At 29.7% G+C, this 27,900-nt stretch overlaps 3 protein-coding genes and 1 non-coding gene across 8 annotated transcripts; 3 read left to right on the top strand and 1 right to left on the bottom strand.

Annotated features, from left to right (window-relative positions):
• Window positions 1–124: 124 nt before the first annotated feature.
• Window positions 125–6,204, top strand: LOC137815190 (uncharacterized). Of its 3 annotated transcripts, none has more exons than XR_011081719.1 (15): window positions 125–320; window positions 952–1,111; window positions 1,214–1,471; window positions 1,663–1,837; window positions 2,250–2,311; window positions 2,427–2,590; window positions 2,729–2,826; window positions 3,601–3,659; window positions 3,776–3,910; window positions 3,995–4,236; window positions 4,334–4,481; window positions 4,979–5,054; window positions 5,174–5,224; window positions 5,577–5,919; window positions 6,104–6,204. XR_011081719.1 is itself a non-coding variant. In XM_068618266.1 (14 exons), the coding sequence occupies exons 1-14, from the start codon at window positions 259–261 to the stop codon at window positions 5,789–5,791; spliced, it is 1,905 nt and encodes a 634-aa protein (XP_068474367.1). In that variant the 5' UTR covers window positions 125–258; the 3' UTR covers window positions 5,792–6,039. The 3 variants fall into 3 exon arrangements, 1 of the variants encoding a protein (XP_068474367.1); XR_011081718.1 differs by having other exon boundaries at window positions 6,019–6,204; XM_068618266.1 differs by lacking the exon at window positions 6,104–6,204 and having other exon boundaries at window positions 5,577–6,039.
• Window positions 6,205–13,815: 7,611 nt separating this feature from the next.
• TRNAR-ACG (transfer RNA arginine (anticodon ACG)) lies at window positions 13,816–13,888 on the bottom strand. Its single transcript has one exon. It is a non-coding gene; the product is annotated as a tRNA-Arg (tRNA).
• Window positions 13,889–17,119: 3,231 nt separating this feature from the next.
• Window positions 17,120–22,154, top strand: LOC137815187 (uncharacterized). Of its 3 annotated transcripts, none has more exons than XM_068618261.1 (15): window positions 17,120–17,579; window positions 18,629–18,765; window positions 18,876–18,987; window positions 19,127–19,270; window positions 19,490–19,594; window positions 19,803–19,886; window positions 19,982–20,097; window positions 20,231–20,332; window positions 20,428–20,541; window positions 20,636–20,692; window positions 20,778–20,844; window positions 20,995–21,048; window positions 21,187–21,261; window positions 21,476–21,511; window positions 21,700–22,154. In XM_068618261.1, the coding sequence occupies exons 2-15, from the start codon at window positions 18,746–18,748 to the stop codon at window positions 21,811–21,813; spliced, it is 1,200 nt and encodes a 399-aa protein (XP_068474362.1). In that variant the 5' UTR covers window positions 17,120–17,579; window positions 18,629–18,745; the 3' UTR covers window positions 21,814–22,154. The 3 variants fall into 3 exon arrangements, with proteins under 3 accessions (XP_068474362.1, XP_068474361.1, XP_068474363.1); XM_068618260.1 differs by having other exon boundaries at window positions 17,216–17,579; window positions 18,632–18,765; XM_068618262.1 differs by lacking the exon at window positions 18,629–18,765 and having other exon boundaries at window positions 17,225–17,579.
• Window positions 22,155–25,284: 3,130 nt separating this feature from the next.
• LOC137815185 (probable E3 ubiquitin-protein ligase XERICO) lies at window positions 25,285–25,955 on the top strand. Its single transcript, XM_068618259.1, has one exon. The coding sequence runs from the start codon at window positions 25,350–25,352 to the stop codon at window positions 25,725–25,727; it is 378 nt and encodes a 125-aa protein (XP_068474360.1). The 5' UTR covers window positions 25,285–25,349; the 3' UTR covers window positions 25,728–25,955.
• The last annotated feature ends 1,945 nt before the right edge of the window (window positions 25,956–27,900 follow it).

Here is a 27,900-nt window from a genome sequence, read left to right as displayed (position 1 = left end):
TAACAGTATTATTCATAAAATTTAAACATCAACGAAAGAATGTCTAACACACCCTGTCAATAATTGTTTAAAATGTTAAATATTTAATATTCATATAAATAACCTATTTTACAAACAAATTGTTAGCTTTCAATGAGAATGTTAAAGACATGAATAATAGTTTCCGAAGTCTCAACTAACGAACTAAAGTAGTGGATATATTGTTGGCATATAAAGTCCGTTGAACTTGGTGACGCAACAGGGGCGCCGGCAAAAGCAATGAAGTGTTTCTCCTTATCCTCCATCTCCCTTTTTATCTTCCTTTCTCTATGTTTTGAGAGGTATATTAACACGGACTCTGATCACCAATCGCATCGCTCATCTCATGCTTTCTTGTTCATTGCAAAATTTTCTTCAAAACCTATCAAGTTTTTGCGCTGTTTTTTGAAGTTCAAATATAGTATTTCATCACCGCATGATAAAAGCTGCATATATCTATGATAAATTTTAAAATCAGCATCTCAATTTCACTTTGCCCAAGACAATTGTTCCGTGCCAATATAGTCTCGTATCGCTCCGGAGTCGAGACCAAGAGCAGTTTAGATACTCTTCTCTCAATTTACAGAGGTGTATTTTAAAGTCAAGTGACGGAACACCAATTTCCAAAGCAGACAATACTTGGATGCGGTTGAACCTAGCGATGTTATCTCTCGGAATTGAGTTCGGAACAACACTTTTGGAGCATTTATGTTGATTAGCATGAATAGTTTCTTGAATAATTATAAACAAGCTTCAATTGGGACTATGTTTGTGGAACAAGTTTTAAATTTATGAGCAAGCTTCAATTTTGTTCTAACTAATTGCAGAAAGTAGTAATGATGATTGGATTAAATTGAATTCTAATTTGCACAATCATGTCCTAGTGCAATCTCTGGATGTATAAATCTTTGTGACCTTGTTCTGTCATATCAGTGTGTGGACTCAAAATGTATCCGAGAGTGGCCGACAGGAAGCTAGCATTCCACCAAGAGGTTGGAACTCCTATGATTCCTTTTCCTGGACAATATCTGAAGAAGAGTTCTTACAGAGTGCTGGAATAGTTTCTCAGCGTCTCCATGGTCATGGATATGAGGTATAGTTTCTGTGAGGAATCATAGCTTGTGAATGAGTTTGGATATGCTATTAGTACTTTTGTTAGATATAGATATGATCACTTTCCTGCAACCCTTTGTAGTATGTTGTGGTGGATTACCTCTGGTATAGAAGGAAAGTTGAGGGTGCTTATCATGATTCTCTTGGATTTGATGTGATTGATGAATGGGGGAGGATGCTTCCTGATCCAGGAAGGTGGCCTTCTTCTGAAAATGGGAAAGGATTTGCTGAAGTAGCTAATCAAGTACATGGAATGGGTTTAAAATTTGGGATTCATGTCATGAGAGGGATTAGCACACAAGCTGTAAACGCGAACACCCCTATCCTTGATACAAAAACGGTATTGCTTTGTATTTATGCCATAATTTAACTATATTTCTTTCTTTCTTTCTTCCGTAAGGACAGAAATCAGTCGTAATGGATGCCCCATGTAAGGCATTTTCTCTGAAATATAACATTACAAAGCAGGAACTGAGGATGTTGTGTATACATTAATCTAAAGGTTGTCATTGATATCTTTCAATTTCTTAGGGAGGTGCTTATCAAGAATCTGGTCGAGTGTGGTATGCAAGAGACATAGCAATCCCAGAAAGGGCTTGTGCATGGATGCCTCATGGTTTCATGAGTGTGAATACAAAGCTGGGAGCAGGGAAAGCTTTTCTGAGATCCCTTTATGAGCAGTATGCTTCATGGGATGTTGATTTTGGTAATTGGACTACTATTTTACATTCTAATTTTATAATGGTCTATCACAACAAATTCATGTCATTGACAGAAATCTTGAAGAGTTCCAAAGTTTTATTGCATCTGCACCAATAAGTTTGGATGAGTGAAGCATTTGTATTTATTTCTGATATAGTTGTATACCCTTTTTTTGTTAAGATTATTGTTGACACTTCATTAGGTAGACTAGGTGTTTAATGGTCTTATAAATAAACTTCAATTAATATTTTCATATCATATCACATCACTGTAGATTGCCTATCTGTTCATATTTTAATTCAGGGGTTATGCTGAAGTGAGAAACCAAGGGAAAGTACTCAAAACTATAGCATGTAGTTCAGGGGTTATGCCTTCCACTAGCAGTTATTTTAACAGCTTTTCTACTTTCCATGCAGTAAAACATGACTGTGTATTCGGGGATGACTTTGATTTAAATGAAATAAGCTATGTGTCAGAGGTATTATTCTGGAATTCTTCTACCCTCTGTCCCTCTTATTCTCATCTGAAAACTGAGATTGGTAATGTCATGGAAGATCCTTTGGAGGCTACTAATTACGTGTCATTCAATCCAGGTTCTCAAGGAGTTTGATCGCCCCATTGTATATTCTTTGTCTCCAGGAACTAGTGTGACACCAGCCATGGCCAAGGATGTCATTGGACTGGTCAATATGTATCGTATAACAGGAGATGACTGGGATACATGGAAGGATGTCAAATCACATTTTGATATTGCAAGGTGGTTACTTCGTTATATTTTACTTCAACACATTTGTATCTGTCTTCAGAGTACCTCGCTATTATTTTATTTCTGAATCCCTTATCTGTTATTCCATTATTATTACATCATACAATTTTACTTATTTGATTCTATCAGGGATTTCTCAAATGCTAATATGATAGGAAATAAAGGTTTAATGGGGAAATCCTGGCCTGATTTGGACATGCTACCCTTTGGATGGCTAACTGATCCTGGTAATGAGGCTGGGATGCTACTTTTTCTCTTTCCTTTATCACAACTCTTGTTCTTTTAATCAGTTAGCTATAAACAACGTGGTTACAGACTGAATAGTAGTTAGTATCTTACGATTCACGATACGTATCGTACGAAACGATTCAGTTTCACCCTCCCACGATACGAATCGTGTGAAGAATTTTTTTCGTCCCTGAATCTTAGTTGTATCATGTGATTCGCACAAAGAATCGTTAAATCCCGAAACGAAACGATTCCGTATTGTGTGAATCAGTGTGGATTTTAAAAAATGAGTAAATAAAAAAAGATAGACATAATTTGTTTAATAACATGTATGCACCATAGAGGTTGTTTTGGTGAAATTGTGTGGTATATATATACATATATATAATTTATTGTATCTTGCATGTATACATATCTTATATATTTAAGTATATATTAAATTTTTTAATGTTTATGAATCTTACGATTCACAATAACGAAACAATTTACGATTCATAATATGAGCTCTCCGATACACTACTTGTATCTCGATTCTACTACCAGAATTACTTCAGTTTTCATTAATATGAAACCAGAATATTGTGGCATTCTAAGCATTCACTCTACTATGATGAGGACATTGCAGGTTCACTGAAACTGGTCGATTAGAAAACTCAAAAGATGTTCTGTAATCTCATCGTGGAAAATTGCCACAAGCTGTTTAAATTTAGACTGACAGGAAAACGGATTATGTTTATGACACTGCATTTTCACTTTTTCTTTGTTTTTGGAAGGTTCAAATGAAGGTCCACATAGGTTTAGTTACCTCAATCCGGAAGAAAAGAAGACGCAGGTATTCCTAGAAGCACAGCTAAGTTTTTTTCTGATATATTCATGTGTTAACTTTAATCTGCTTACAACTGTATATGCATCATCAATAGACTGAGTGAATGCCTTTTTATCCCTCAGATGACTCTTTGGTCTATGGCAAAGTCTCCCCTTATGTATGGTGGGGATGTTCGGAAGATTGATCCTACCACATATGATATTATCACAAATCCTACCCTTCTCGAGATTAATTCTTTTAGCTCAAATAATATGGAGGTATGTGAGCCATCTAAATTTTTTGGGGTGGAGGGAATAATATTTTCATCAAATTAGTATCATATTTATTTGCTGCATTGGCAGTTTCCTTTTATCACAAGTGTGAAGAGTGAAGATCAGGATCTTAGTATGAGAAGAAGTGCCAAAGAAATAAAAACAACTTTCAGGCATTCATTAGGCCTCACAAGGTGCACCGAGTCAAAGGCAAGGGGTTGGGCTAGTGAAAGCCTTAACCAATATCTTGAAAGAATATGCTGGAAAAGGAGTTTAGGAAACAAGCATCTTGCCCCTTTCTGTGTGCACAAAAGAGAACTTTACTTCCCATTGTAATCTTGCTGATCTTTCTATTCTCCATTTTTCCTAACCCTGATGTGAATAATAATGTTGTTAACAACAGAAATTGGTGATTGGATACTGATACAGAGATGAAGTGAGTATGTATCAAGGGAAACATCATTTAGTTGCACCAAGCAGAATAAAATTTTGCTTGGATGCTTCTCCGAAACGCAAGCTCACTTCTAAAGAGTTCAAGAGAGGGACATTTTCTCCCTGCAGGTGGGATTCAAATCAGGTATGTTTAATCTATGTTTAGGCTTTGCAAGGGTGCTTGTAGCTCCAGTGCATAGTTTTTGCAATCTTGTCTGGGGTTTATACAATTTCAAAGATAATCTTGCTTGTGCTGTGCACATCGCTTTTATTCCAATCTTAATATTACTTTCGCAAGTTTTTTGATCTCCAACACACCCCTCTCATGCCGAGAGTGACAGCTCGTGCATGGGATAACATATTATGCGCGACCCGATAGTGGGTGACACGATAGGCTCAACAAACACTCGCTAGGATAGGTTTGAAATGACTCTGGTATCATATTATAAAGTGGACTTTAAGCCTAACTCAACTTCATAAAACCAGCTCATGGAATGAGGTTTGCACCACTTATATACAATGAAATGTTCTCCTCATCTCTAGTCGACGTAGGATCTCCAACAATAACATTTAGATATGCATTTTTTACATATATATTTTTTTGTGTATTCTGTTAGAAATTGATTTTTGAGTCTTCAACAGATGTGGGAATTGAATCCTAATGGGACCCTGGTCAATAGTTATTCTGGTTTGTGTGCAACAGTGGAGTCTAGCGAAGGTGAAATTTTGTAAATACACACCACTTTCTAGAATGACTTTTTATTCATGCAGTTGTTGAGTTTATCTTGTTTTTTCCTCTGATTTAATATTCATGATGCAAGTTGCTCATTTTTGCAGATACTATTAATTCTGGTGGCTTGCGCTCGTGGATTGGGACAGGAAGAAAAGGTCTGTTAGCAAAAAATACAGATAAATTTTGATTGTTTTCTTTCTGCAACTTCATTCAAGCATCCGACAGAAATTACTGATCATGGGGATTTAAGCACTTAAATAGAAAAAAAAAAATCAATGCCTGGTTCAATTTTAGAGGGAGTAAATCATCTGAACCAATTGAAATTGATTGATCTGGTTTTATTCGAATTCAGAAAACGAACACTTAAGAATAATGGATGTATTACATGTAAAGATTTCCATGAAATTTAGACAAACTACATTTATGTATATTTGCCAGACACTGGTTGAGTTTGAACTAGTAGCATGTCACATTAAAGAATTCATTGGAGTTTGTATCTCTGTGTAGGAGAAGTCTATATTGCTTTCTTCAATCTAAGTGAACAGAAGACGGTGATATCTGCACAGGCATCTGATCTGGCTAAGTTCCTTCCTGGCAGAGACTTGAGTTCTTGTGAGGGCAGTGAAGTGTGGAGTGGAGATGCTGTAGAAATAACTGAAGGGACTTTATCACAAACAGTGGAAATGCATGGAAGTGCACTGATTGTTCTGAATTGCAACTAGTCCCTTAAGTAGATAAACGGCATTTCAGTGGTTAGCTTGAATTTTTCCTATTCTATTCCACTCCCTATGTTTGAGCTAGATCTGGGATTCATTGTATAAGGGTTGAATTTCTCTGTATCTATATAAAGGTTATCTATATAAAGGTTGGGACACTTTTGACTTTTGAAGTGTCTGGATAAAAAAAAATCTCTCTATGTTTGAACTGTAAAATATGAAAACAATATAAGGGTTGGGACACTTTTGACTTTTTGAAGTGTCTTGATAAAAAAAATCTCTTTATGTTTGATCTGTAAAATATGAAAACAATATAAGGGTTGGGACACTTTTGACTTTTGAAGTGTCTTGATAAAAAAAATCTCTCTATGTTTGATCTGTAAAATATGAAAACAATATAAGGGTTGGGACACTTTTGACTTTTGAAGTGTCTTGATAAAAAAAAATCTCTCTATATTTGAGCTGTAAAATATGAAAACAAAATGTGCATTAAAAGAAAATCATTGAATTGAAACCAATTTTAAAAATAAAAAATAATTGACTAAATTAGCAACCTTTTTTTAGACTAAAATAATTTTTATTTTATAAATTAGTTTCTATTATTGTTAGATAGTTTATTTAGATTCTAAATTTGGTAGGAAAAACCTTGTTAACTAATTAAATACAAATTTAGAAATTATTTAAGAATAATATAAATTAATTTAGAAACTATTTTTTTTGTCTCTAAAATATCTCTAATTTAACCATTATAACAACTAATTATTTTTTGTCTTTGAAATTGATTTATATTGAATGATTTTCTTATACCAACGGTCATGTATTACACACAAGTGGGATGAAGGAAAAACACATTGTATTTGTTAAATTAAAGGGTTAGTGATTTTCCTAATGAGCACCCACTAGAAGGTGGAGGAAGTACCAAATGGCTTCACACTGAAGTAACCTATTTTGTTGCATACTTCAAAAAGCAGAGTGAATTATTGTTTTAATTCTTCAAATCAACACATTGATTAATGTTACTACAAACATTAAAAAGTAACTTTAATTCTTGTTTTTAGCTATTGATAGTGCCCGTAATCAATTTGGTCTATGCAAATGCCAATTAGAAAGCTAAATACATTGATCATTATCTAAAGTTTAAAAAAATATAAAATTATTTTTCTTTAAATGTCATGTCAAAATAAAAGTTGAGACGAGATGATGGATAAGAAGTTGATTTTTGTTCTTAGTTTAAATTTTAAATTTTTTAAATAATTATAATAAAAAATTATTTTAATATTTTAATTCACATTATAAATTCTTTTGCCGCATAAAAAAAGTCTGAAAATGATACATTTCTAGTATATAATCAAATAATCAAAAGTAGCTTATATATAATCAAATGAATGAACTGTTTGAATTTCTTATGAAATCTTACTATAAGTATTTATGATATTTAAAATTTTGAAAAAGTATTAAAAAAAAATGTAAGTTGGACTAAAGACAAAAAAAAAAAAACAATTTTACTTAAAAGAACTTTAAAAACATATCTAACCCTTACTTTTTTTTATTTATTCAAACAAACATATTTACTTTTATGGTAAATTGTATTGGTTTGGAGCAATTAATTATATGGTTCTCAAAAATACTTTTGTCTTCATATTTGTTACTGTTTTTCATAGTGATCATTACATTTTCCAATAATTATCTAGTCATTTGACAAATTCGGTGAGTAAATTATGTTAATAAACTTTTGAAGTTTCATAAACTATATGATTTTTTTCTGTATATTATTTTTATACTAACCCTTCTAAATATACCTTTTCTATTCGATGATTATATTAATTTTTAATTGTTTAAAAATATTAAATCAAATTTCTCATAAGAAATGTTATGGTAAAGGTAAGTAGAAAATTTGTATAATATTACGAAGATTGTTGACAAGAGTATTTTTTTTTTCCTTTTTTGTGATTATATGAACAAATCAATTCAATGACATCATTCACCTATTAGTGAAACATTAATCATCCAAAAAAATGGCCAAATTCTAAACCTAATTAATAAAAAAAAAATGTTGTGCTTGAATCACACTCTATTTCTTCTCCTATGCTAGCTTTTTCATTCCCTACAAAAAAACCCATTTAAAAAAATAAATCAACTTTTTCATTAAAAAATTATTATATATACACTTAAATGCATTTGACTACATCAAAGAAATTTTTTCTTTGTTAAAGTCAAGCACTTGATATTTTATTTCAAAGAAGTGACGAAAGCCATTGCATCATGAGAAAGATTTAAGAGGATTAAATTAATTTGGTATGGATTATCCTCAGTCAAGAACATAATATCTAAACACCAATCTTCCTATTCATTAAATTATATCCATGACTAAATAAGTGAGTTAATTCATAATCAAAGCATAATATTCTATTATATTTTTAAATAAAAAAAATCATATCTTAGTTATTATTTATAGTTTGCATATCATAACGATAAAAATTTAATTTAATCAAAGTTAATGTTACAAAGTTTTATTATATCACATTAACTTTTCCATATAACAATGAGATTTCATATTTCCTTTGATAACTTTAAACATATAGAAGATTAAAATATAGGTTGTGAAAATCTTATAAATTTTTTTATTAACCACTCAAACATGAGATTTAGTCATGGTATTGTGAGAGTTTAGATAAACAACCCAATGAAAATACATTTGCATGTAATACATTTAATTAGATCTTATATATGTTAAGCTTTGAGATTGGTAAAATATTATAAAAGCTGTCTTAAGTATTTATATGAATTGTGTTCAATATCATGTAATGAGTTGAATGAATCATAAATATTGATAAATCATAATACATGTTTGATTTTATTGTATTATTTTACGATAGTTGAAATTATAATTTAATACAAAAACAAACAATATCATAAGTTCTACGTTGAGGATGTTGTTTGATTTTACGTACATAAATATTTGTAGTTTTTTTTCTTTTGAATTTAGATACATTATATTTAAAAATATGTAAATATATAAATACAATATATATTATCATAGTAAATTATTTATATAGTATATTTTGGATGAATAATGTAATAAATACTTATATAATTTTTTTATTAATTTTTTAATAACATATTTTAAATTGTATCTCTTAAAGAATAATACATAGATATCACATTAACTAAAAATTAAGACATTTTATAATATATAAGTGGGTGCAAACTTCACCTTATAAACCCGTTTTATGAGATTGAGTGATACTTCAAGTTCACTTCTTAAATTTGTATTATTTTATGAGGTTGAGTTAGGTTTAAAATTTATTTTTCAAATTGGTATCAGACCGATTTCAAATCTATCGTAGCCTAGTTATGGTTTGTTTGACTTGGACTTATCAGATCATCCGTGTCGAGTCTACATAATCTCTAACAAAAATATATTTAGATTAAATTTGGTAGTATAAAATGTAATATGTCATAAAAATAAATTTTTAAATAATTTAAAAATATTTATAGTAGAAATGATTAAATTTAGTAAGAAAAAAAGGATATTTAGAAAGAATAATAATATACTGAGAACTCAATTTTTTTTAATATTATTATTTAAATATTTTTTATATAATTTAATTATAAATTTATTTTTTATCATATATATTTATATCCTAATTCCCAAATTCATCACATAAAAAATTTCATACAAATTTCAGAGTTATCAAACTATTATTTGTGATTTAGAAAAGTGAGATATTGAATAATTGGCGGGTTAAAGAATTGGGCTTCTCTCTTTGTCTCTTACCTTTCTCAGCTTCTCTTCCATTTTCATTCCTTTCTCTCATCTGCAACAATGGCAATTCAATAAATATTATTTTTGAATTATAAAAATGCTTTCTCCAACAACCCTATTCACCCTTTCGTCTTCTTCTTTCAATTCCCCTCTTTTTCCAAAACCTAACACCTTCACTCCTTCAAAATCCAACGCCATTAACGCCATTAACGCCCCATGCACCAAACCCAAACTCGGATCCAACGTCGCCCACAAGCTTAGCAACCTCGCCGCCGAGTTCACCTCTCTCTCCCAACCCATCGACCGCGTCAAACGCCTCCTCCACTACGCCTCCCTCCTCCCGCCCTTCCTCGACGCCGACCGGGTCCCGGCCAACCGCGTCGGCGGCTGCGCCACCCAGGTATGGGTGGTGGCGGAGATGGACGAGCGGCGGCGGATGCGGTTCCGCGCCGACAGCGACTCCGAGATTTCGAAAGGGTTCTGCTGGTGTCTGGTCTGGATGCTCGACGGCGCGAAGCCGGAGGATGTGCTCATGGTCGACAGGGACGATTTGGCCGACATCAATGTCGGATTGGGGATGAGTCTGAAGGCCCACTCGCGCACCAACACGTGGCACAACGTCTTGTTCACCATGCAAACCGCCGCTAAAGATTTGCTCTGAATTCATTTTTTTCCCTCTCAGTCACCAAATTTTGTAACAGTAGTTTTTCGTTTTCTCTTCAACTTTTCTTGGTTTGGTCGTGTGTTTGATCACAGCATGCAAATTCCATTCTATTGGATATGCTCAACATCTCTATCTATTCCTTGTGCACCTTCTTTGGAATATCATGCTGTTACTTTTTATTGTTTTTTAGGATCATCTTGTCCTCATATTTGATATTGCCAAGAATTACATTTTATATATGACTGGTTTAAACTAACAGATGCTTCAAAAACCTGGATATTCCATGGCTGACTTTTTCTTGAAGCATTGATGATAACAAGGGGAGTGAGAAGTGTTGGCATGTTGTGATTTACGTGTACATGTGGTGCTATTATGATTATGATAGGTTCATCGATGGTTGTTGCTGAAGAACAAATATGCAGATGCTGATATATTTGATGCTCACATATGAATGTGACCTTTAATATTTAGGTATCTTTTTTTTTTTTTTTTTCTTTCTACCACTTCTTGTTCTCTTGTGAATACAAATGTTGTTAGGAAAATATAATGATATTTAACAACGTTTTGGATTGATGTTTCGAGTTTAGAAATAAATATATATATATATATATATATAATAAAGAGTAAATTTTGAATAAAATGATATGAAAAAATATTAAAATAATAGTATTAGAAGTTGTAACGTGATTTTATAAAAAGTTGTCAGTTATCAATGTATTATCATCGTATTAATGTTTAGACCAATAAAAAAAATTCTTCTTTACTTAAGTATGTGTTATGTGTGATGTGACCCTATTTTAAGACATGTTATGTTAATGCAACATAAAACTTATCTAATAATGATATTAAATCTTGAATTGGTGTCTATAATCTCCGGTTTGTATACGATTAAAAACTTTTGAAGGGTTGAGGTTGGTTGGTAGATTGTTTTTTGTTATCTTTGAAGTGAGCTAGTTCTTGTGGTAGTCTTATGTGTTAAAATGTTTCTGGTTGATGTTGTGTATAAAAGTTGAATACTATAACACATTTTTTTTGTCAATAAAAAAAATACATAAATTTAATTTAATTTAAGGTCATTATAGTATAATATGTAAATATTGTCCAATGAGAAATGTGAAGGCGATGTGATGTTTGGTTCTGTCTTTTGTTAACCGTGTGAAAGTAGGTTTTGACCAAAATTTCTTCTTAGCTGATTTTTCTGCATCTTTGGTGGTTTTATCAATTTGCCTTGTGATGCACGACGTTACTATTAGATTATGTTTTGACACAATACTTTCTTTGTCACTGCTGCATTGATTCTCATAAATTATTAGGTAAATTTCAATATGATTTTCATATAATTCGCATGACAAGTTTTAAAAAATAATTTAAGGAGTAGATAGAGTTCATTTCTTTAAAAACGTAACATTATTTATTTTTAAAATAAATAAATTACAAACACATAAAAAGACCTGCTTATTTTATTAAAAAAACTTCTTTTTTTTTATAGAGAACAAATACAAATAAAGTTATGCATTATTGAGTATTTTTAATTTATTTTCTTCATAAATTAGAAAACTTGAAAATATATCCTACTCACAAGAAATAAGTATTGATTTCCTTGTATATGAAACATAAGTATAATGTTTACTAGTTGGGTTTGGGATTAGAGAAACTGCCATTTATCTTGATAAAAGAATTCAAGAGAGAACTATCTTAAGAATTTTAATTGAGGTATCATGATGGTAAAGAAATAAAATTTATTTTTTTAAGACTTTGTTTTGTTTCAGTATAAGATTAGTGTATTAGTAAACATTAAAATAATAAGATTTTGTAGTGTATTACTAAAAGACGATGAGGATTTATAGTGTATTGGTCGAATATTCGATATGTTAAGATGACAGAGTCTTGTAGTGCACTATTTGAGTTACCGATACTTATACCTAATCGAATTATCAGTGTAATATATGAGATTTATCATCACTATAAATAATTGAATACTAAACATAAAAAGAAAATAAATCCCAAATACTTAGAAGAGTGAGCAAAGGAGAAATTGGACACTTCAAAAAAAATTACATGAACATGAGGTTAATCTAGGATTTAACCTCCTTAATCTATAATCCAATTCATTGGAGACTTAGTAGCTTTAGATTAGGTTGTATTTAAAAATGAAATTTATTTGGGTGGCAGTGGTTATTCCAGTTATATATTAAATTGGTTTGAATAGTTAGTATAAGAAAAGGTAGGCAGAAAAGTCAAAACACAGATCTAGTGCATGGATAAGATTTTTTGGTCAAATCTGGATTATGACATCATTGTCTTATTATAGAAATTAAGATTCTATATTATTTATTCACCTAGGAAACTGTGTGATTTGATTAATACTCTTCCTAGACTTAACTTTATCCAATAATTATTTTATTATTTTCGTACGTTTTAAAGTTAAGTTTTTCTTTTATCTGTATGTGAATTGTGAGTGAATTACTCATTTTGTAACGAAAATGATCTTTTATTCTTAAATTTATTTTTAGACATGTAATTATTCATTACGCATTTGAATTAAAGTTTACACCAGAAAGGTTTAATTAAAATAATTCTATTAAAAACGACTTTGATTTATACTAACTTATGTGCATTTGATAAAACGAAATTTATTTAGATAATACTGATCAAAACTAATTTTAGATGTAATAATCGGACATAGTATGAAGTTTCGAATATAGCAGAAGATAGAGGTTGTTAAAATAGTAATAAGTGGTTGTTTTGTATATATTTTTTAATACAATAAAGAAATGAAATTAAAAAAATAAGAGAGAAATAATGAAAAGTTCAAAACTCCTTCATTTGATTTGATTTTCTTTTGGTAAAGCATGAAGACTATTTTGTTTTGTAATAGTTTCTTCCTTCACTTTCATGAATGTCCAAAAATCAAAATTGTCCTTCTTTTTTGCATCTCTTGTTTAAATCTCCACCACTCTTTATAAAAAAAATTCAAAATTTGTAATTTAGTATTAATATATAAGTCTATTTCATTATTACACAATTCAAATGTTTTTTCTTATAAAAAAATTCAAATTTTGGATTATACAGTTTGAAAATTAAAATTGACTTTCAAATTATTATTTTAAATTGTATAATCCTATTTACGTTTAAGTTTCAGATTGCTGACACGTTTCTAAATTGCATAGTGAAGAAAAAATTTAAATTTAAGAAAAAAAAGTGGGGATTTTAATATTTATGGAGTGGCGAAAAAGAGCAGGGGTGTAAAAAGAAATTGTCCACTATGAAAATAGAAGCAAAACTAAGCTAACTATAGACAAGTTCCGTAAGGCAACTTCTTCTGCACCTATAAACATTTCTTCCTGCACCCCGTCACTTTCAATCTTAGAAAAAGTTTTTTTTTTTTTTTTGTAAAAACAATTAATAAATAATTGAGATTTAGAATAAAATGGATGATATTTTTCTAGGTAATCTGACCTCAACTTAATTCAAGATAGTACTATAAAGGGATCCTTTTTTTGAGTTAATTAAAAAAATATATAAATTAATTTATAAAAATGTTCTTTATATTTATTCACATATATGCCAAAATGTTTGAAAAATAACAAAAACTTAAAACGACTCCACTGGGGATCGAACCCAGAATCTCTGGTTCCGTAGACCAGCGCCTTATCCATTGGGCCATGGAGTCCCTTTGATAATTATTTGCATTATACATTCATTATACCTAATTACTAAACAAAAAATGTAGAAACATATAAATTAAATGATTTTTTTTTTCTTTCTGAATTTAAAAGCTGTTAATTTTGTAATGTTCAAACCAATAATGTGTTTGATGGCTAAGGGGCTGCAGTAATATAATTGTTTAAATACTTGCAATTTTAATTTTTATTGAAAAAGTAGATTATGGTAATTTCTTTGAGTATTCTTAATTAATTTGACTCTTGAATATGAATATTAATTATGGTATTATTATGCCTAACTATAGAAGTGATTTGAATTTGTTGAGTATTTGAGATCATTTAATAAGTTGGTCCCCTCTTTGTAGTTGAAAATGGTGAAATTAAAAGAAAGTGTACTATGGTGGAACCACACAAAGTACTTGGTTGTTATAACCTATTTACCTATCATAAAGTTTACTTACATTTCACTCAACTACTTAAGAAACTGTAAATCAACTGGGTAAAAACAACAACTATTAAAATAATAATATTTTTTTTATTTATTTATTATCATCATAAAATTTCAAGATTTTCTTATCTGTTATAACTTACGCTTTTAAAATATAAAATTGATAGATGTATATTCAAATAAACTCATTTTAATATTATATGACACAAACCATTCGTTCTTAAGTTATAGAATTAGAAGGATGTTAGGTTAATTGATTTATTTTTATCTAACGTTTTATTACTGGTATTTTTTTTAAAGAAATTATAAAAAATTAATTTAATAATATATAACATTCTAAAGAAATGTTGTTGCTAGTATATTATTTAGGCTTTTAGGTTTAATAATTTTCTAACTTATTTAATAATTTTCTAACTTATTTTGTAAACATGATTACATAAATTTCATTACAAGAAAATTATGAAATAAAAATCAATTTTATAGACAAAAAATAATTAGTTGCTATAATGACTCTTGAAAATTAAAAAAATTGTTGGTTTCTAATTAGTTTATATTATTATTAAATGGTTTCTAAATTAGTTTGGACTGAAAATTTTTGTGTCACCAGCTCAAATCTGGTTCTGAGACAAAATTCATTTGTGTGAGTATTTATTCTCCATATTCACGGAAATAAATACTCAGATAAATTTGTACTCTATATTCTCATACATAACATATTTCTTTTATCTATTTAGATATTGTTCCGAGACGATTAAAGAATAAATGCTTTTTTTTAGGTATATCCGTTTATCTATAGTATCTATATCTATATATAGATAATGAATTCTTTATCTATTTTATCATTGTTAAATAGTTTTTAAATTGGTATCTAATTAGCTGCTAAGATTTTTGCGTTAGAATCTAAATAATTGGTAGTTAAAAATCTCGGTAGCTAATTAGATACCAATTTAGAAAAATAGAAGATTGTTTAAATAATGAAAAGTGGTCATATTTGTTTGAAGAGTTGAATGCACTTTACTTACACGAAAAAAGCCATGGAAACATGTGGTAGGTGGTGTTATGTTGCGATTTGGTTGAAAGGTTAGGGATGATAAAAGAAGGTATGAATGAGCTTTTGTGTGGTGCAATAGTTGGGTTTTAGCTTTATGATGTTGTTTGGTAGCTCTTTTGATGTGCATGGTTTATCACCAAAACACACACTCACAAACCTCAAACCTAGATAAAACCAATCTTCTGATAATAACAAAACAACAAACAATGATTAAGTAATGTTCTTATAACAATTGTCTTGTTTTTTTTTTAAATATTAATTCGTCTATAGTATATTAAAAATTACTTAATTAAATTTCAAGTCTCATGTAAATTTATTTATTTTTAATTAAATTTTTATTAGATTTTTTTTATTAAGTATTCAAAATTTTATATTTTTTTAATGAAGCTCCTGCCATTTAATTATGTTATCTCTACTTCTCTTCATATAGTAAGAAATATGAAGTTAGTTTTGCTTACTTCACACCCGAAAAATATAAAAGTTTCAAGTATTTAATAAAATGTTTTTTAAAAAACTTAACATTTAATTAAATCTTTAAAAAGTTTATCAATTTTTTAATTTGAACATTATCCATCATTATATAATTAATTAGAAATGTTCAAAATGTTGTCCTTACGTAGATCATGTAGTCTTGTGAAAATGATACCATCACTCCATTCTTACAAATTGTTTTTAAACTGATAATAATTTGAATAATATGATATAATTAATCAAATAGGGTGTTTTTAAAAATTATTTTTCATTTATGTTTTCTAATATAAAATATCTCATGAATTATTTCACAGTCTTTATTTAATTGGTTTGTATTTTATTAATTTATCTTTTCAATAAGTAATGTGAAAAAATATGTTTTTATAAAATATTTATAGAATTATAATTTATATTATATTATATATTAAAAATGTGAACACAAAAAACGATTACACAGTATATATTAAAAACGCTGACACAAATATTTATATATTTTTTTTCTATTCTTTTTATAGAATCTGTTAAAGCTACTCCAAATAGTTTGATTATCCTAATAAACTATAATAGTTATATTGAACAAAAACCTTTTTAATTGTAATTATTAAACAATTGTAATATTCAATCGTAGCTATTTTTGTAAGACAGCATTTTTTATAAATTTTTCGTTTCTTCCTTTAAATATATTTTATTTTTTATTTGATAATATTTCAGTAATTTTCAAAAGGAAATTACGTACAAATAAAATAATGTTGTACCACAGTATAAATTGTTTATCATAAATTTAGAATAATATAAATACATGAAATTATTTATAAGATTTTTAGTGATAAAGAATAAGTATTTATTCAGAAGAATACGCACCGTAAAATAATAATGGTTTTCAAAAAGACACAAATATACATTAAATGTGAAATGAAAATGTACGAAAACACTCTTAACTCAACACGTTCTTAGCTCTTTAAATAATGTCGGAAATAAGAAATTTATTAAAAAAAGAATGCAATAATAAACTATTTACACCTTAGTAAATCTAAACAACTATTCTTAACAAACATTCTTTTTCTGTTAAAATAACAAACATTCTGTAATATTTAAAGATTCATTGATAGAATAAAAAAATAAAAAATAATTAAAAAAGTGGAGAGTGGTCTTTGTCTTGTTTGGTTTAGTGACAACACATGGCACTCACTGTGGAACAGAAACAACCTCACGGAATTTATTAACTCATTCATTTCACCTTAATCTTTGCCTAAACCAATTAACCAAACAGCACCCCATAAATAACATCATTATTTATTTATTTTTTTATTATCTTTATTTTATTATATTTGAATTTTTTTCAAATACAACCACCGATCACCGTTTATGTTTTTTCTGTCTCCACATATTTTATTTTGTATGATGAAGTAGAAGAAGAGATAGGGTACTCAAAACCCAAAACCTCAAAAGGGTGCAAAATACAGGACCACAACACGACCCTCCATGCTGTTTAAACTCCAAAGATCTTGTTTGGTAGTGCTATAAACCCAAACCGAGAGAGGGAAGAAGATTCCATTGTTCATTAATTTCTCTATACGTGTCTGCCTCTGAAAAAATCTATCTTTTTTCTTTCTATAATATCCACCTCTGTTTTCGATCAACACCATCAAACTCCTCACATTTGGGGTGTTTTTTTTTGCTTTTTACCAGAGAAGCTTCCAAATTTGCCCAGATCTTCGACTGGTTCTTGGTAAGTTTTTGTTTTCTCTTATTTATTGTGTTTACTGTTGCAGAATCGATGAACTAAAGTTGGAAGCTTCAATTAGTAGGATTGAATTTCCCTAAAACATGACCCCGTGTAACGGTTTTCCCTTTTTTTCCCTTCTTTTCTGAAAGAAAGATAAAAAAGAATGATAAATTTAGGATATGGGTCGTAGTTTAAAATACAGGTTCAGTTTAGAGACGAAGATGCTGCTACATGATCTATGAATTCAGTCTTTGTCTGGCACAATCATTGCGTCTTTATCACGCTGGAGAATTGTGCCTGTTTAAAAGCTTATAATTAGTTTCCTCAAGAGAGTTTTTTTTTGTAAATCCTTATGTTACTAAGAAAATAAAATAATTCACATATGGTAAGTTTTATATTTTCTCTTTCCTTTTTCTTCTTTCCTTTTATTTGAATGTTTTAATGGCAGTTTCTATATTCACATAGGAACTGCCGCATGGTTTTGCAATTGTTTAGCCAGGAAGTTGTGGGTCATTATCCTCTTTATTGGTCTGTGTAATCCGTATCATCTTCTGTCAAAGATGTCACATGAGTTGTCCAACCTAACTGAGTTAATTTCGGAGGCTATTGAGGGAAAGGCACATGCTTTTCTTGCTTATGGTTCATATATAACTCGGTGTATTTCTTCAATGGCTGTTAGCTAAATTTGGTTTCTTTGCTTTTGCTTCTTGGCAATTTATAGTACACTAGCCCACAGTGCCTTGTAGAGGTGCTCTTGCTTTCATAGCTGCCATTCTATTGATATGGTTGAAAACTTCAACACAATGGTGCTATGATACGTTGCCATGCTTCTTGGGTTGTGGAACAACTTCATGAATAGGAGTAAAGTAATACTACTTGTGAATGCCACTGGCTGTGTTGGGGATTTGAGGTCATATTGTATGCTTTGTGTTCCAATTTATGCAAACTTTTTCTCTCATAAAACAATTATCCCTTGTGTTGTCTTGAAATTAGAATCATTATCTGGTTCCAAATTTTTTATGTTTCTTGTTCTTTCTTCTTTGTTCCTTTAGCAGGGTTTCTAGCGTAGCTGTTTCTTATACGGGGGATACTTGCCAATTGATAAATTGTGAAGAATAGTTCCTGCATATAGTTTTATGAACATACATTTTACAGAAGTTCCAACATAAATGGGGATCATCACTCGAAGGTCTAATTGTTTGTGATAGCTAACTTTGTTTTTCTCACAAGAAATTTTTCTAGTTACGGTCATCAACTCCCTTCAATTGACATTGAACGTTTCCATTTCATTTGCTGCAGTTCTGCTAGTAGAAAACCAAGTGAAATTATGAGGTTTTTTGTGACTACTTTTATTGGTATAGTTTTCGGATTCTTTATAGGAGTATCAGTTCCAACATTGTCAATAACAAAGGTGCAGACTGAGTATCTCCTTCCTCTCATATTTACATCATACTCTGTGCAGAAGCAAATTCTTGTGAATGGTTTCATCATGAAACTTTCATGTTGTTGAACATGATAATGTTATGCTAACAGTACTTAACAATTTGCAGTTGAATCTCCCATCTGGCCTGCTTCCCTCCATTGATCTTTCCTATATTGAAGACAGATATACAGGTCGCCAGGCATGGTCTTTTATGAATAATGGTAACAAGAGAAGTTCATCTCAAGTTAAAGCATTAAATGATACATCAAAGGTACAAACTGTATCCTCTTATATTTATTAAGGCATTTTAAGACAATGGGAATTCTAGGCAGTTAATGATCCATGCCTTTTTACACTCTCATTTTCAAGGTTCTTGTTCAAAAATGCAATATTAATAAAAGCTTCCAACTTCCAAGAATGGCTACTTAGTGAGTCTGTATATCTAATTATTGATCAATCACTTGCTCCTCATTTTCTTGCTTCTATTCAGATTTGGGTTCCATCAAATCCAAGAGGTGCAGAAAGATTACCTCCTGGTATTGTTGAAGCTGAATCGGACTTTTATCTGCGTAGATTGTGGGGTAAGCCCAGTGAGGTGTGTATCCTGACCTTGTCATTTTTTGTGCATTAAAAGAATGAAGCTAAATTTATATCGACCCTTCATTTAAGTGCTACATGGTGGTAAAAAGGACTAGAAAAAGAAGTTTTTCATATGTTTGGTCAGATTATTTGCTTGCTTTTATTAAAGAAAACAAACAAATATTAAGTGGACACAGAGCTTTTAACTAAGTTAACACTTTCAGGATCTAACGTCCAAGCCAAAATACCTTGTAACCTTCACTGTTGGCTATGAGCAGAAAAAGAATATTGATGCAGCCGTGAAAAAGGTTTTAACCAGTCCATTCATCTCTCTCTGTTTGCATATGCTTGCTTATTTGTCTTTTAACTAAAATTTTGTTTAACTAAAATTTTGCTCGAACAGTTTTCGGGGAATTTCAGTGTCCTTCTATTTCACTATGATGGCCGAACAACTGAATGGGATGAGTTTGAATGGTCAAAGCGGGCTATTCATGTGAGTGCTCGCAAACAGACCAAATGGTAAGGAGCCAAGCTGTTCATTATTTTTTTTAGATCATAGAATTTCGTTGTGATTTCTGCAATAAATGTTGTTTATTGCCAATCTAATTTCAAATATGCTACTATGTTGACAATTTTAGCTTTTCCCTGTTAGGTGGTATGCCAAGCGGTTTCTGCATCCTGACATTGTGGCACCGTATGACTATATATTCATATGGGATGAAGACCTAGGTGTTGAACATTTCGATGCAGAAGAGTGAGTATTGGATATGAGAGGGATACTTTTTAAAAGTTTTTATTGTATTTTGTTTTTAAGCTAAGTTTCATGTGCCTCTCTTGTTTCATGTGTAGGTACATAAAATTGGTGAGGAAGCACGGCTTGGAGATTTCACAGCCTGGTTTGGAACCTAATAAGGGCTTGACATGGCAAATGACAAAAAGAAGAGGTGATCGCGAAGTTCACAAGTAAGTATGATTGGAATACTGCACCAGTTTTCTAGTGCTTGTTATTATTTTAAAGAATATGCATTAACTGTTTATTTTCTTGTATTTCTATTAGAGTGACAATGGAGAAACCAGGATGGTGTTCGGATCCTCATTTGCCTCCTTGTGCAGCGTAAGTAACTGCTGATGTATTATCATTACATTATCTTGTCTACTGATCTGTATATAATTCTGTTGTCACTGTTACACAAATGCAGATTTGTTGAAATCATGGCTCCCGTGTTTTCCCGTGATGCATGGCGCTGCGTGTGGCATATGATTCAGGTTTTCTGGTTAATCAAGTCTTGATTGTTTTTAAAGATGCCCCTTGACTAGTTGTTTGTTCCGAGTCTTTGGCTAGTTGTTTGTTCCATGAGTTGTTTAATATTTCTTTAAGAACTTTCTAAAGTTATCTTGTACCACGTGACTTTTCAGAATGACTTGGTCCATGGGTGGGGTCTTGATTTTGCTCTTAGAAGATGTGTGGAGGTGAGTCCATTCTCTCATTTTCTCAATTGGTGTGACCTCAGGATAAGCACATGCAATGAAAAGAAAAAAATTGGAAAATAAAATGCAATCTATACATGATTCTATGAGCTTTAAACTATTGTCCTTTTTCTGATATAGCCTGCACATGAGAAGATTGGAGTTGTTGATTCTCAGTGGATTGTTCACCAAGGTCTTCCCTCTCTAGGGAATCAGGTATTTTCTTTGCCATGATTACTCCAAACTAAACAATTTTGTTAAGTAAAACCGACTTATAAGGTGATGTTTGCACCCACTCGTAAAAAATGAAATATCTTAATGTCTAGTTTAGTTTACGTGGGATCTCCAACACCACCCCTCACGTAAAGACTATAAATTTCTCTCAAAAATCACATTGTAAAATGCTTCTTAATATTTCCTTTCTTTGCAGGGTGAAACTCAAACAGGAAAGGCACCATGGCAGGGGGTATGTCACTATCTTTTACCAGTTCCATTACTAGTTCAATTACTTTCCTTCTCATGATATGAATTTGCCTTTTTTTCTCCCACATTAAAAGTCTATTGTAGACATGGTGTGTGTCATAATGGAAGTAGTCTTTTTGCCACTGATTTTGGTAATGAGATTTGTTGATGTTGAAATGTTGTTGATGCTAGGTGAGGGAGAGATGCAGAAAGGAGTGGACCATGTTTCAGACTCGGTTGGCAAGTGCAGAAGACGCGTATTACAAGTCCATAGGAATTGACACATCTAATTCCACTGCTCATTAGGGGTACCACAGCCAAAGTTAACTTGTACACACACATATCGTTACCACTTACCACCATAACTAGGCACAGATTTTTTAGAAGAAGGTATATATTCCTTTGCAATCACAATCTAGAGTTCTGCTAGAGATCAAATATCAATTCCACGGAGAATTGCTGTACCTAAATTGAGCTAATCAAGTGAAGAAAATTATTATTGCGGCATAAGTCGATTGTGACATGATCCAAGTCCTTATACTTAGAAATAGAAATATGCTTGTGCAACCTTAAATCATCATACCCTACAGTTCTTATTGTTTATTCTATGTCTCAGATAATGTAATAAAATTTAAAATTTGATATCATCATACAGTATTCAAATAATGTCCATTTTTGTTATTTTTCCATTATAAAATATATTGCTTTCCATGTGTCGACACAAGAAACCCACACGAAGACAAGTAGTCATCACATGTTCAACTCTTGTGAACTATCTAGATTCATTTCCTTATGGTTCCTGTGGGGACGCTTTTGTTTTTGTTGTTGATTGCCATCAGTTTAATCAACTCAACTTGTTCAAGTATCAATCCAACATTTTAATAACTCTCTGCAATGAGGACAACTCAACCAGATTCTTCAATATTTGAACAAGTGTATGCTTTCAGGAACAAGAAAACAACTACAGACTTTTGGACATGTGAGTTTGAATATTTCCTACCAAAATGATGTTTCCATACCAATACAGTGGAAGGTGAGAAAATGGAGCCAATTAGCACCTATCACCAGTGGGAAAATCAGAAATGTTGAAATTGCAATATGAAATCATCACCACTGATGAAAGCTTAATAAATAACGAGTCACTTCTAAAAGAATGAATTGGTTTGGTTAAGATGGTGACATGTTTGACAGAACTTGAAAAACATGCTCCACATTCAACTGGGACTGTTGAAAATTACAATGTTCAAAGTATTATCTGCTTTTGAAGGTTGGTATTTTATTACAGTATTATTGGTAAAAGACATATCAGTGAAATAAGGTAAATAATTCGATTCTCAAGTGGTAGGAGACTAAATTTATGCATCTCTTAAGGTAAATAACACTAAATGGAGTTCTGAAAAGGAAACTAACTCTTCCTGAGAATTATGATAACATGTGAAATAAACAAAACTGCTATATTTTGACACGTTTCTCTTTCTTTCTTTTCTCACTTTTCCCTTCCTTTCTTGAGTGGTTTTAGTGAAAGAATATTCTTACGGGTCTTATCAAGAGCACCCAGAGACCAAACACCAAAGAAGATTTCATTTTTTTTTCTTTTTTTGTTATCATACATCTGTTGCCTTTTCTACAAATAAAAGCAACATGTTTTAATCATTTTTCAAAAATATTTCAATGCTACGGCAAGAGGCAAGTGAATATGAACAAAATTTCTTTTGATCATATTAGTGATGCTAATTTTAAGGATTAGACGTTAAATTCTTCAACGTAACATAAACTACATGCTTATGACGTGAATAATTCTAGTTTTATAATTTTAAAAATGTTTTTAATTAAGCAAAAAATATATTATATATTACTTTTAACAAGATGTTAATTGTATTTATTTTTCATTTAATGTTTTTTTATAGAACACGAAAAGTATTATCATGATGTTATAACTCTATTTGTATTGATTTAAATCAATTTTTCATTATATAATACTTTCTCTGTAATGTTTTTGTTTTTGTTTTTAACTTATAACATGTTCCTATACACATACAATAAAAAGTTATTTAAAAAATTGATTGATATTTCATCACATCACTTTGTTTTAGCATATAATATGTTTTCAAAATATAAATAATATTATTACAATATATATGTTAAATTATGTAAAATTCGATGTAACACGAATAATTTCATGTAGTTTTAATAAATATATTATAAAATTATTTTTTATAAAATAAACACATCATGTCTGCGTAATTTTAATACTAATTTAAAATTTCCTGAGATAAACAAACATAAAACATTTTTTTCCATTTTTTTTACAGTTTGTCATAATAAAAGGAATCACACATGAATAAAAGCATAACAAAATTATTCTGACAATCAGCTTTTTGTAAAAACCGCGTTGCCGCTGTATCTTGTTTGGCAGTAATGTCACATCTCTTCTAAGAAGAAACATCGCACACGTGTACGCAGATACAACACTAAAAATTATATATACGTATAATGTTACTCACAAAATAAATATTTTTTAACAAATTCATGTAAATAAGAAAAACAATATTACGACCATCTTATACATAAATTGTAAAAATGAAAAATCATATGAACAGTAGTTTTTTATTTATTAAAACTACAGAAATTATATTTGTTTTGTTATCATAAAATATAAATTAATATAGGTTAAAATTCTCAGTTGAAGTAATCTTTAAAATACTATATTAAAATTAGACTAAAATGAAGAATGGGAAATGCTATTAAATGAGATTAGAATTAGTTGAATTATTGTCTTACTTTTCAGTTGATTTGTTTATTTTTTCATGAGATTTGTGAACTATTGTCTTACTTTTTGGTTGATTTGTCTATTTTTTCATTTTTTATTTGAGTATTTCTTTTGCACTTCTTTTACTTTTCTACTTAATATAGTGAATTTCAAGTTTAGATGATATCTGTAAGAGACACTTCAAACTTCATATAAAATTTTGATATTTAACACATGATAGTACTATGTGATGACGTACCTAATTCTTAAAATTTGTGTTTTATGTAATTATTATAGACTCGAGAACTATGGTCTTCTCGATCAATTTGTTTATTTTTTCATTTTTTATTTGCATAATTCTCTCACGTTTCTTTTACTTCTTTACTTCTCGATACTTTCTTTTACTTCTTTACTTCTCGATACTGTGAACTCTAAATTTAGATAATATTTACAAAGACACTATTCAAATTTTGAGATTTCAATATTTGATAGACATAACTCATTCTTAAAATCTGTATTTTATATAATTATTATAAACTTTTTATTATTAAGTAAAATTGAAAACATAAATCACATAATTAAAAATATAAATATATTATCTAATGTTTAATTATTGATTTTTAGCATATATTAGATTTCCACGATCGTACAGACACAAACAGAGTACAGTAAACAGTGAATGATAAAAGAGAAAAAAAATCTGAAGTGTGATAATTGATTGTGGGCAATGAAAGCGTTGGCGAGGGTTAAGAGCTTTGGACGATGGAGCAGCAGAAAATCTAGAAACCTCGGATTAATGCCACCGCATATCGCCGTGGACACGTGTCCTCCTCACACAATCTTCATTCTGAACCGTTATTAATTTTTCGTAAGAATTCTCCACGTGTTGCCACGCGTAAATTAAAGGCTTCCTCCGGTCACCCAACCACGGTTAAGCGTAGGCTTATGGTTACCACAGTGTAGTTAGGATGTGTGAACCAACACAGCTCACTGTAGTACAGTGTGTCTCTCTATATAACATAATAAAATCCAACACAACATTTTTGTAGTATTTAAGAAACAAGAAGCGGGTTTGTTAACTGGTGTCTCTGTGATGGGTCTGTCGAATTTCCCTAGTGCATCTGAAGGGGTGCTTCCGGTGCTTGTGATAAACACGGTTCTCTCAGTGGGTGTGTTGAAGAGCATGTTCAGATCCATGATGCAAGTTGTTGGTGGCAGTGAAAATGGAGGTTCTAGAAGGAACAGTGAACAGGAGTGTCGTGAAAGTTCGGGAGAAAGGAGGGTGTCGATAACAGAGTACAAGGCATTGTGGAAGAAGACAATGGTGGAGTGCTGCGTTTGTTTGTGTCGTTTTGAAGGCAACGAAGAGGTTAGCGAGTTGCCTTGCAAACATTACTTCCACAGAGGTTGTTTGGAAAAATGGTTCGATAACAAACACGTCACATGCCCCTTGTGTCGTTCCATGGATTAGACATGTCACATCACACACATACACAAATATATATATATATATACACAGTTATAGCAGAGTTAGTTAGTTCTTGCTTTTTGTAAACCTGTTAATGACGGATGAGGTTGTCTTTGGTTGGTTTGGTTTTGTAAGTGGCAGTGTTTGAAACTTGAAAATTATGCCTTCTTTGTTTCGAGTCGATTTCGAGTTGAATTTCAGAATTTCTAAAGAGAAATCATACTTTCACAATTGAGTTTTATCAACAAGATATAAATACATATATAATATTATATATATAATAAAAGGTAATTTTGTAATTAAATAATATGAAAAATATTAAAATAATAATATTGTAGGTGATAATGATGATATAAAAAATAGGTTGTTGAATTAACTTTATAAAAAAAAATCATAAGAAAAAAAATTGTTAATTAGAGATCATTAAATTTAGAACCTAAATAATTAATAATAAAAAAATTTTAGAACCTAAATAATTGATAATAAAAAAATTGATTAAATAATTGATAAAAAAATTGATTAAATAATTGATAATAAAAAAATTGATTAAATAATAATTAAATTTTTGATTAAATAATTAATAATAAAAGTTTTGGTTAAATACTTAATAATAAAAACCTAAATAATTGATAATAAAAATCTTGATTAAATTATTAATTAATAATAAAGATCTTGATAAAAATCTTGGTTAAATAATTAATAATAAAAACCTAAATAATTAATAATAAAAATATTGATTAAATAATTAATAATAAAAACCTAAATAATTAATAATAAAAATCTTGATTAAATAATTAATAATAAAAATTTTGATTAAATAATTAATATTAAAAATTTGGTTAAAACTTTTATAGTTCTAAAATAATATCTAATTTAGTTACAATAATTTTTATTTTAATTATAATAACAATTATTTTTTTATTTTATGATTTTTTTTATAATATCGTGTTAAAACGATTTTAAAGTATTTATAATATCATGTTAAAACGAGTATATTTTAATATGGTATTAAAATGATTAAAACTATTAAAATGATTTTATTATAGTAAAATTTTGTATATATGAGGGTGTTTTAGAGTTGGAATGTTTAGATGTGAGTAGTTTGTTGAAAGAAAAGTGTTGAAAATTTCGATAAAATAAAAATAATTTTTATATTAAAATAAGATTATTAGAAAATCTCAACATAATATAAATAATTTTTTAATATAAATCAAAATAAATCTATTAGAAAATCTCAATATAAACTATGCGTAACTATGCTCTTATATCAACTATCAACATACATAAACTATGCGCTGAAAATTTTATATCAACTCAACATAAATTATTTCTTCGAAAATCTTATATTAACTATTAACATAAACGATATTAACATAAAAGCTATGTTTAAAGATTTTATATTATATTGTATAAATGATTTGTAAGATTGGATTAGAACACTTTTTTTCTCATTTATCTTGGATCGTTGAATTTTGATATATTCTTAGTTTGAAAGAAAAATCTTTTGGTCATATTTAGCATTTGATTTTTCATTCCTGCCTATAATCTTTAGTATTTTTTATTAAGAAATATTGTAAAAAGAAGGGGAAAAAAATTGAGTACAATTATTGCATTATGAATTTAAGGGAGATATTAATAATTGTTCATCAGAAAAGTACTTCTTTGTCCTTTATAGTATTCTAAAAATAGATCAATATCATGTTTGACTTGATATAATATCATAAGAATAAAATGTGTTTAAATATGATTCCCCTCCCCCACATTACTCATTTGAATGTAAAGTTTTTTTTTTCTTCATTTTTTTATTAATTTAAATATTGCATCTTAATTTTTGCTTTAATTTTTTCTTATTTTTTTATTAAGTAGTGAGGGTATGATTTTGATTGACAGAAAGTGGTATTACAGAAAATAAGTAAATTTAAATGAAAAGTTAGTGAAAAGTTTTTTCAAGTTAATTTAAATGGAAATAGAATTCACCTTTTCCACCCAAAAAAATATAAAATAAAATATAAACACAGTGTTATTTGGGTTCAGAAAGTTGACTTTTGAATGATATTTTTACATGGTTTGAGTTAAGAAACCATTTTTAATTTTTGAGTTTACGCAAATTAAGGTACTGATATTTATCTGAAATAAATAAATTATATTTTTCTCTAATGAATTATCAAATTTTACT

The sequence above is a fragment of the Phaseolus vulgaris genome, chromosome 1 (assembly GCF_000499845.2).
Source record: "Phaseolus vulgaris cultivar G19833 chromosome 1, P. vulgaris v2.0, whole genome shotgun sequence".
Classification (NCBI taxonomy): domain Eukaryota; kingdom Viridiplantae; phylum Streptophyta; class Magnoliopsida; order Fabales; family Fabaceae; genus Phaseolus; species Phaseolus vulgaris.
This window is presented reverse-complemented; position numbering and strand designations above follow the sequence as displayed.

Coding starts and splice junctions, on each gene's coding strand:
- LOC137815190 (XM_068618266.1), top strand. CDS start 259: ATGAAGTGTTTCTCCTTATCCTCCATCTCCCTTTTTATCTTCCTTTCT. Junction 2,827..3,600: donor TGGATGGCTAACTGATCCTG/GTAATGAGGCTG, acceptor TGTTTTTGGAAG/GTTCAAATGAAGGTCCACAT. Junction 4,237..4,333: donor AGAGAACTTTACTTCCCATT/GTAATCTTGCTG, acceptor ATACTGATACAG/AGATGAAGTGAGTATGTATC.
- LOC137815187 (XM_068618261.1), top strand. CDS start 18,746: ATGGGGATCATCACTCGAAG. Junction 19,271..19,489: donor CATTAAATGATACATCAAAG/GTACAAACTGTA, acceptor GCTTCTATTCAG/ATTTGGGTTCCATCAAATCC. Junction 20,693..20,777: donor CATTTGCCTCCTTGTGCAGC/GTAAGTAACTGC, acceptor ACACAAATGCAG/ATTTGTTGAAATCATGGCTC.
- LOC137815185 (XM_068618259.1), top strand. CDS start 25,350: ATGGGTCTGTCGAATTTCCCTAGTGCATCTGAAGGGGTGCTTCCGGTG.